Source organism: Oncorhynchus tshawytscha, linkage group LG18 (assembly GCF_018296145.1).
Source record: "Oncorhynchus tshawytscha isolate Ot180627B linkage group LG18, Otsh_v2.0, whole genome shotgun sequence".
NCBI lineage: Eukaryota > Metazoa > Chordata > Actinopteri > Salmoniformes > Salmonidae > Oncorhynchus > Oncorhynchus tshawytscha.
In genome coordinates this window covers 43,875,678-43,886,286 of record NC_056446.1, presented here as the reverse complement: position 1 = coordinate 43,886,286, position 10,609 = coordinate 43,875,678, and the positions used below count along the sequence as shown (strand labels likewise).

At 38.4% G+C, this 10,609-nt stretch overlaps 1 protein-coding gene across 3 annotated transcripts in view; it reads right to left on the bottom strand.

The window, feature by feature from the left end:
- The window catches only part of eya4 (EYA transcriptional coactivator and phosphatase 4), a 219,889-nt gene that overhangs the window by 58,615 nt on the left and 150,665 nt on the right, over positions 1–10,609 (bottom strand). For 2 of the 3 annotated variants that reach the window (XM_042301120.1, XM_042301119.1), the window contains exons 5-7: positions 6,877–6,960; positions 3,568–3,645; positions 3,187–3,253 (exon numbers count right to left, since the gene is read on the bottom strand). In XM_042301120.1, the coding sequence (XP_042157054.1) occupies positions 3,187–3,253; positions 3,568–3,645; positions 6,877–6,960 (229 nt within the window). The remainder of the gene's footprint in view (positions 1–3,186; positions 3,254–3,567; positions 3,646–6,876; positions 6,961–10,609) is intronic. The other variant, XM_042301121.1, reaches the window with a different exon arrangement.

The following is a 10,609-nucleotide window of genomic DNA, read 5'->3' as shown; positions in this document are numbered from 1 at the left end:
TAGTAATAGTGTATAGTATAGTTATATAGTAATATATTATAGTAATATTATATAGTTCAGTAAGATAGCAATATAATAGAGTACTATAATATTGTAACGGTATATAGTATAGTTATATAGTAATATAATATAGTAATAGTGTGTAGTATAGTTATATAGTATTATAATATAGTTATACAGTAATATAATATAGTAATATAATATAGTAACAGTATATAGTATAGTTATATAGTAATATAATATAGTAATAGTGTATAGTATAGTTATATAGTAATATAATATAGTAATAGTATATAGTATATTTATATAGTAATATAATATAGTAATATAATATAGTAATAGTATATAGTATAGTTATATAGTAATATCATTTCGTAATATACTATAGTAATAGTGTATAGTATAGTTATATAGTAATATAATATAGTAATAGTATATAGTATAGTTATATAGTAATATAATATAGTAATATAATATAGTAATATAATAGTATAGTATATAGTAATATAATATAGTAATAGTATATAGTATAGTTATATAGTAATATAATATAGTAATATAATATAGTAATAGTATATAGTATATATATAGTAATATAATATAGTAATATAATATAGTAATAGTATATAGTATAGTTATATAGTAATATAATATAGTAATATAATATAGTAATAGTGTGTAGTATAGTTATATAGTAATATAATATAGTAATAGTATATAGTATAGTTATATATATATATAGTAATATAATATAGTATTAGTATATAGTATAGTTATATAGTACTATAATATAGTAATATAATATAGTAATATAATATAGTAATAGTATATAGTATAGTTATATAGTAATATATTATAGTAATAGTATATAGTATAGTTATACAGTAATATAATATAGTAATGTAATATAGTAATAGTGTATAGTATAGTTATATAGTAATATATTATAGTAATATTATATAGTTCAGTAAGATAGCAATATAATAGAGTACTATAATATTGTAACGGTATATAGTATAGTTATATAGTAATATAATATAGTAATAGTGTGTAGTATAGTTATATAGTATTATAATATAGTTATACAGTAATATAATATTGTAATCTAATATAGTAACAGTATATAGTATAGTTATATAGTAATATAATATAGTAATAGTGTATAGTATAGCTATATAGTAATATAATATAGTAATAGTATATAGTATATTTATATAGTAATATAATATAGTAATAGTATATAGTATAGTTATATAGTAATATCATTTCGTAATATACTATAGTAATAGTGTATAGTATAGTTATATAGTAATATAATATAGTAATAGTATATAGTATAGTTATATAGTAATATAATATAGTAATATAATATAGTAATAGTGTATAGTATAGTTATATAGTAATATAATATAGTAATAGTATATAGTATAGTTATATAGTAATATAATATAGTAATATAATATAGTAATAGTATATAGTATAGTTATATAGTAATATAATATAGTAATATAATATAGTAATAGTATATAGTATAGTTATATAGTAATATAATATAGTAATATAATATATAGTAATAGTGTATAGTATAGTATATAGTAATATAATATAGTAATATAATATAGTAATAGTATATATATAGTTATATAGTAATATAATATAGTAATAGTATATAGTATAGTTATATAGTAATATAATATAGTAATATAATATAGTAATAGTATATAGTATAGTTATATAGTAATATAATATAGTAATATAATATAGTAATATAATAGTATAGTATATAGTAATATAATATAGTAATATAATATAGTAATAGTAGTATAGTTATATAGTAATATAATAGTAATATAATATAGTAATAGTATATAGTATAGTTATATAGTAATATAATATAGTAATATAATATAGTAATAGTATATAGTATAGTTATATAGTAATATAATATAGTAATATAATATAGTAATATAATATAGTAATAGTATATAGTATAGTTATATAGTAATATATTATAGTAATAGTATATAGTATAGTTATACAGTAATATAATATAGTAATGTAATATAGTAATAGTGTATAGTATAGTTATATAGTAATATATTATAGTAATATTATATAGTTCAGTAAGATAGCAATATAATAGAGTACTATAATATTGTAACGGTATATAGTATAGTTATATAGTAATATAATATAGTAATAGTGTAGTATAGTTATATAGTATTATAATATAGTTATACAGTAATATAATATAGTAATATAATATAGTAACAGTATATAGTATAGTTATATAGTAATATAATATAGTAATAGTGTATAGTATAGTTATATAGTAATATAATATAGTAATAGTATATAGTATATTTATATAGTAATATAATATAGTAATATAATATAGTAATAGTATATAGTATAGTTATATAGTAATATCATTTCGTAATATACTATAGTAATAGTGTATAGTATAGTTATATAGTAATATAATATAGTAATATAATATAGTAATAGTGTATAGTATAGTTATATAGTAATATAATATAGTAATAGTATATAGTATAGTTATATAGTAATATAATATAGTAATATAATATAGTAATAGTATATAGTATAGTTATATAGTAATATAATATAGTAATATAATATAGTAATAGTATATAGTATAGTTATATAGTAATATAATATAGTAATATAATATAGTAATAGTGTATAGTATAGTTATATAGTAATATAATATAGTAATAGTATATAGTATAGTTATATAGTAATATAATATAGTAATAGTATATAGTATAGTTATATAGTAATATCATTTCGTAATATACTATAGTAATAGTGTATAGTATAGTATATAGTAATATAATATAGTAATATAATATAGTAATATATAGTATAGTTATATAGTAATATAATATAGTAATAGTATATAGTATAGTTATATAGTAATATAATATAGTAATATAATATAGTAATAGTATATAGTATAGTTATATAGTAATATAATATAGTAATATAATATAGTAATAGTATATAGTATAGTTATATAGTAATATAATATAGTAATATAATATAGTAATAGTATATAGTATAGTTATATAGTAATATAATATAGTAATATAATATAGTAATATAATATAGTAATATAATATAGTAATATAATATAGTAATAGTATATATTACAGGACTTACTTGGAGGGGTAGATGGGTGGGGAGTACTGGTGTGCAGATGGAGGGCTGTATCCACTGCTGGTAATGACTGACAACAATAAACAACAACAAACAACAAATCCGGTAAACAACTGGTAAACAACAACCAATACAGACACTGTGTCTGATCATACTCCTGTTTTGTCATATGGTTCTAGTTTGTTGTCGTAGAGACGTCACAGGTCAACGCTGACCCCTCTGTCTCTAAACCCTCTCTACACAGGGTTGTTCTGTGTGTGTGTTTGCGTGCTTTGTGTGTTGTGTTTGCATGCTGTGTGTTGTGTGCGGTGTGCGGTGTGTGTCGTTGCATGCTGTGTGTTGTGTTTGTGTGCTGTGTGTGTGTTTGCATGCTGTGTGTGTTACCTGATCCTGCGTAGCTGTCAAGTGTTGTGTCTCCTGTAGTCCTGGCTGTCTCACTGATGTTATTAGGTTCTGTTTTAACTGGTGAGGAAGGAGAGGAGAGGAGAGGAGAGAAGAGGAGAGGAGAGGAGAGAGGAGAGGAGAGAGAGGAAAGAGAGGAGAGGAGAGAGAGGAGAGAGGTGAGAGAGAGAGAGAGGAGATAGAGAGAGAGAGAAGAGAGGAGAGAGAGAGAGGAGAGAGAGAGAGAGAGAGAGAGAGAGAGAGAGAGAGAGAGAGAGAGAGAGAGGAGAGAGAGAGAGAGAGAGAGGAGAGAGGTGAGGAGAGAGAGAGGAGAGGAGAGGAGAGAGGTGAGGAGAGAGAGAGAAGAGGAGAGAGAGAGAGAGAGAGGAGAGAGAGGAGAGGAGAGAGAGAGAGAGGAGAGAGAGGAAAGAGAGGAGAGGAGAGAGAGGAAAGAGAGAGAGAGAGAGAGGAGAGAGAGAGGAGAGGAGAGGAGAGGAGAGGAGAGAGAGAGAGAGGGAGAGAGAGGAGAGAGAGGAGAGGAGAGAGAGGAGAGAGAGAGGAGAGAGAGGAGAGAGGTGAGGAGACAGGAGAGGAGAGAGAGAAGAGGAGATAGAGGAGAGAGAGGAGAGAGCGACGAGGAGAGAGAAGAGGACAGAGAGGAGAGGAGAAAGGAGATAGAGACGAAGGAGAGTAGAGGAGAAAGGACGAAGGAGAGGAGAGAAGAAGGAGATGAGAAAGGAGAGAGAGGAAGGAGAGAGAGGAAGGAGAGAGAGGAGAGGGAGGAGAGGAGAAAGAGGAGAAGAGAGAGGAGAGAGAAAGGAGAGGAGAGAGAGAGAGAGAGGAAGGAGAGGAGAGAAAAGAGGAGAAAGTAGTGAGAGGAGAGAGAGGATAGAGAAGAGGAGAGGAGCGAGGAGAGGAAGGAGAGGAGAGAGGAGATGAGAGGCGAAAAGAGAGAGAGAGAGAGAGAGAGAGAGAGAGAGGAGAGAGAGGAAGGAGAGGAGAGAGAGCGAGGAGAGGAAAGGGGGAGAGAGAGAGGAGAGAGAGAGGAGGAGAGATGAGAAAGGAGAGAGAAAGAAGAGAGGAGAGAGAGAGGAGAGAAGAGAGGAAGGGGAGAGATGAGAGAGAGAGGAGAGGAGAAAGGATAAAGGAAGGAGAGGAGGAGAGAGGGGGGGAGGAGAGGCAATAGGGAGGACAGGAGAAGAGAGGAAGGATAGGGAGAGGGAAGAGAGGAGATAAAGAAGAGAGGGGGAGACGAGAAGGAGAGACTAGATATGAGGTCATGTGCAGAATAATTCAAACAGCACAGCACACATCTACCGTGGAAGTTCTCTAGACTGGGGTATTGTAGCTAGCTACCGTGGAAGATCGCTAGACTGGGGTATTGTAGCTAGCTATCGTGGAAGATCTCTAGACTGGGATATTGTAGCTAGCTATCGTGGAAGATCTCTAGACTGGGGTATTGTAGCTAGCTATCGTGGAAGATCTCTAGACTGGGGTATTGTAGCTAGCTATCGTGGAAGATCTCTAGACTGGGGTATTGTAGCTAGCTATCGTGGAAGATCTCTAGACTGGGGTATTGTAGCTAGCTATCGTGGAAGATCTCTAGACTGGGGTATTGTAGCTAGCTCCCGTGGAAGCCTGTATTATAATTCCACATGCCTTTTCTCTCTCTCAAACAAACACCTAGGCCATGTTCAGTTGCCAAACGTTGCAGATAGAAATGCCATGAACAGAGCCAACATGATTCCTTGGTCTTCACGTCGGAGAGGCATGTTTGTTCTATTTTCTATATTTCTATCTGAACATTCCAAAATGTTGTGAGCTTCTGAAGACGCCCTATACTCATCCCCCCCCCCACACACCCCACACCCCCACCCCCACCCCACACCCCCCCACTTCACACACCCCACACACCCCCACACACCCCCCCACCCCACACAACCCCACCCCACACACCCCACCCCACACACCCCCACTTCACACACCCCCACCCCACACAACCCAACCCAACCCACACACCCCTACTTCACACACCCCCACCACACACAACCCACCCCACACACCCCTACTTCACACACCCCCACCCCACACACCCCCACTTCACACACCCCCACCCAACACACCCCACCCCACACACCCCCACTTCACACACCCCCACCCCACACACCCCCACTTCACACACCCCCACCCCACACCCCCTACACACCCCCACCCCACACACAACCCACCCCACACACACCACCCCACTCCACACCCCTACCCCACACACCCCCACTTCACACACCCCAACCCCACACACCCCCACCCCACACACCCCCACTTCACACAACCCCACCCCACACCCCCACTTCACACACCCCCACCCCACACACCCCCACCCCACACAACCTCACCACACACCACCCCACTCCACACCCCCACCCCACCCCACCCCACACACCCCACCCCCCACACACCCCCACCCCACACCCCACCCCACACCCCCACACACCCCCCACCCCACACCCCCCACCCCACACCCCCCACCCCACACACCCCCACCCCACACACCCCCACCCCACACAACCCTCCCCACACACCCCCACTTCACACAACCCACCCCACACACCCCTACTTCACACCCCCACCCCACACATCCCTACTTCACACCCCCACCCCACACACCCCCACTTCACACACCCCCACCCCACACCCCCACCCCCACACATCCCCACTTCACACACCCCAACCCCACACACCCCCACCCCACACCCCCCACTTCACACACCCCCACCCCACACCCCACACACCCCTACTTCACACCCCCACCCCACACACCCCCACTTCACACACCCCCACCCCACACACCCCCACTTCACACACCCCCACCCCACACACACACCCACCCCACACACCCCCACCCCACACACCCCCCACCCCACACACCCCCACTTCACACACCCCCACCCCACACACCCCCACTTCACACACCCCCACTTCACACACCCCCACCCCACACACCCCCACTTCACACACCCCCACCCCACACACCCCCACTTCACACACCCCCACCCCACACACCCCCACTTCACACACCCCCACCCAACACACACCCCCACCCCACACCCCCCACTTCACACACCCCCACCCCACACACAACCCACCCCACACACCCCTACTTCACACACCCCCACCCCACACACACCCCTACTTCACACCCCCACCCCACACACCCCCACTTCACACAACCCCATCCCACACACATTTAAAACACACATCACGCCACACCACTCCAGAGCAGGCCGCTCAGACACACACATGCTCAGTCAATACCATAGTCCTTTCCACTGTGGCCAGGGGGCGGGCTACTGCAGCCCAGCAGCCAATCAGCCGTGTTTAGAATAGTCATGGTCTCTCCTGAATGGGCGGAGGATCAGAGAGGGGGCGGGGTTACAACTCACAGACAACCAATCTGCTCTCTTACCTCAACAAGCCAAACCAGAACACTGCTGTTCAATTTGGGTTCAGAATGGTTCATTTGGGTTCCGAATGGTTCATTTGGGTTCAGAATGGTTCATTTGGGTTCAGAATGGTTCATTTGGGTTCCGAATGATTCATTTGGGTTCCGAATGGTTCATTTGGGTTCTGAATGATTCATGAAGGATCAGAATGATTCATGAAGGTTCAGAATGGTTCATGAAGGTTCAGAATGGTTCATGAAGGTTCAGAATGGTTTACAAAATGTCACTCGGTATCCAAAGTAGTTATTTTCAGTCACAACCGGACTATCCAGAAGATTGTTACATGTAGTAAACACAGTTGCTGCCAAATATATTGACACCCTTGCGGGTTTCTTAAATAGTTCCCTATTTCTTCTAAAATAAGTTTAAATTTAAGAAAATATTTTAGTCACACACCTTGTTATTGGATTTTCATACATTGCAGAACCAATGAATTTTTTTGGCAACTTAAAAGTTAATCATCTTAATTTAGAACATAAAGACACATGGAATGGGCAACGTTATTGGCATCCCAGAGCATCCCAGAGCTAGTACCAGAGCTAGTACCAGAGCTAGTACCAGAGCTAGTACCAGAGCTAGTACCAGAGCTAGTACCAGAGCTAGTACCAGAGCTAGTACCAGAGCTAGTACCAGAGCTAGTACCAGAGCTAGTACCAGAGCTAGTACCAGACCCCGAAGACAAACCCTTCTTGTCGTCATCAATGAGCTTCACCTTTCTACTGGCAATGTGGCGGCAAACTGCTCCAAGTCTTTAATGTTTGAGAGGTGTCCTCCACCAACTGTGATGTGATTCAGATCTGGCCATAAGTTATGGATGTGATTCAGATCTGGCCATAAGTTATGGATGTGATTCAGATCTGGCCATAAGTTATGGATGTGATTCAGATCTGGACTCTCTGCTGGTGTCAATGTGGACCATGCAGCTGGATTGTAACAGTGAGGAGGCGAACAGCAAATCTGGACTTTTACTTGCAGGTGGACAAACTAAGACTCGCGTACTGATATATTTACAAAATAAAATAAACTGGTCAAAGACAAACCGAAAGAAAACAAGCAGCGCTCTAGTAAAGAAACATCGAGGCCTGTAACCCAGTTAGCATGTCGACCCGTTACCTGTCCTGTCCTACAAACAAGGAAAGGTGACGTGTTTAAATACCAACACTCATTATGTAACAGCCAATGAGAATCTGTTTAGAATCAGACAGCAACAGCATGAATTTCAATACACACATTGTCAGATGATAATGTTTATCATGAATACACTTCAGGATATATTCTCTGTCGTTCTCTCTCTTCAGTTTCTCCTTATCTTCCTTCTCTGTCGTTCTCTCTCTTCAGTTTCTCCTTATCGTCCTTCTCTGTCGTTCTCTCTCTTCAGTTTCTCTGTCGTTCTCTCTCTTCAGTTTCTCCTTATCTTCCTTCTCTCTCGTTCTCTCTCTTCAGTTTCTCCTTATCTTCCTTCTCTGTCGTTCTCTCTCTTCAGTTTCTCCTTATCTTCCTTCTCTCTCGTTCTCTCTCTTCAGTTTCTCCTTATCTTCCTTCTCTCTCGTTATCTCTCTTCAGTTTCTCCTTATCTTCCTTCTCTCTCGTTCTCTCTCTTTAGTTTCTCCTTATCTTCCTTCTCTCTCGTTCTCTCTCTTCAGTTTCTCCTTATCTTCCTTCTCTCTCGTTCTCTCTCTTTAGTTTCTCCTTATCTTCCTTCTCTCTCGTTCTCTCTCTTCAGTTTCTCCTTATCTTCCTTCTCTCTCGTTCTCTCTCTTCAGTTTCTCCTTATCTTCCTTCTCTCTCGTTCTCTCTCTTCAGTTTCTCCTTATCTTCCTTCTCTCTCGTTATCTCTCTTCAGTTTCTCCTTATCTTCCTTCTCTCTCATTCTGCACTTTTGTAAATTCTTTCCAATGTGTCATGTAATTATCTTTTTGTTTTCAAATTATTTGGTTGGGTACAATTGTGTTGCTGTCCTGGGGCTCTGTGGGGTCTCTCTCTTTCTGTCTCTTTCTGTCTCTCTGTCTCTTTCTGTCTCTCTGTCTATCTCTCTTTATTCAATTCAGTTTCAATTTAAGGGCTTTATTGGCATGGGAAACATATGTTAACTTTGCGAAAGTAAGTGAAATAGATAACAAAAGTGAAAAAAAAAACTATCAAAATGAACAATAAACATTACACTTGCTTTCCCTTCCTCTCTGTCTCTCCTCCTCTCCCCCCTCGAATATCCTCCGGATGTTTTCATTGGTGGGCGATGTGGTAGTAGCCTATCCCGGGATAGGGGGCTCTTTCATTGGTGGGCGATGTGGTAGTAGCCTATCCCGGGATAGGGGGCTCTTTCATTGGTGGGCGATGTGGTAGTAACCTATCCCGGGATAGGGGGCTCTTTCATTGGTGGGCGATGTGGTAGTAGCCTATCCCGGCATAGGTTACTACCACATCGCCCACCAATGAAAAATCATCAGCTCCGAAAGAGCCCCATTTAGTCAATTCTCTGAAAAGGAAAAGTAACACAAAAAAAAAAACCTTCTTCTTCAAATCACAGAGGGGGAAAAAACCTTCTTCTTCAAATCACAGAGGGGGAAAAAACCTTCTTCTTCAAATCACAGGGGGAAAAAACCTTCTTCTTCAAATCACAGAGGGGGAAAAACCTTCTTCTTCAAATCACAAAGGGGGAAAAAACCTTCTTCTTCAAATAACAGAGGGGGAAAAACCTTCTTCTTCAAATCACAGAGGGGGAAAAAACCTTCTTCTTCAAATCGCAGAGGGGGAAAAAACCTTCTTCTTCAAATCGCAGAGGGGGAAAAAACCTTCTTCTTCAAATCACAGAGGGGGAAAAAACCTTCTTCTTCAAATCACAGAGGGGGAAAAACCTTCTTCTTCAAATCACAGAGGGGGAAAAACCTTCTTCTTCAAATCACAGAGGGGGAAAAAACCTTCTTCTTCAAATCACAGAGGGGGAAAAAACCTTCTTCTTCAAATCACAGAGGGGGAAAAACCTTCTTCTTCAAATCACAGAGGGGGAAAAAACCTTCTTCTTCAAATCACAGAGGGGGAAAAAACCTTCTTCTTCAAATCACAGAGGGGGAAAAACCTTCTTCTTCAAATCACAGAGGGGGAAAAAACCTTCTTCTTCAAATCGCAGAGGGGGAAAAAACCTTCTTCTTCAAATCGCAGAGGGGAAAAAACCTTCTTCAAATCACAGAGGGGGAAAAAACCTTCTTCTTCAAATCACAGAGGGGGAAAAAACCTTCTTCTTCAAATCACAGAGGGGGAAAAAACCTTCTTCAAATCACAGAGGGGGAAAAAACCTTCTTCTTCAAATCACAGAGGGGGGGAAAAAACCAAGGTCATCGTTTTTTACATTTCTGAAGATTCACCTGAACATTTCAATTGTTAAACGAGACCACCTTGAAGAGGTAATTTCTGATCGTTATATGACAAGACAGAGTGACATTTTACAGGGAGCAACACAAAACAATCGGTTTCGGGGCCAAACCGAACTAAATGTTTCTCTTCTTTTACAGCAACAACCAACAGGACATCTAAACCCACATGATCAA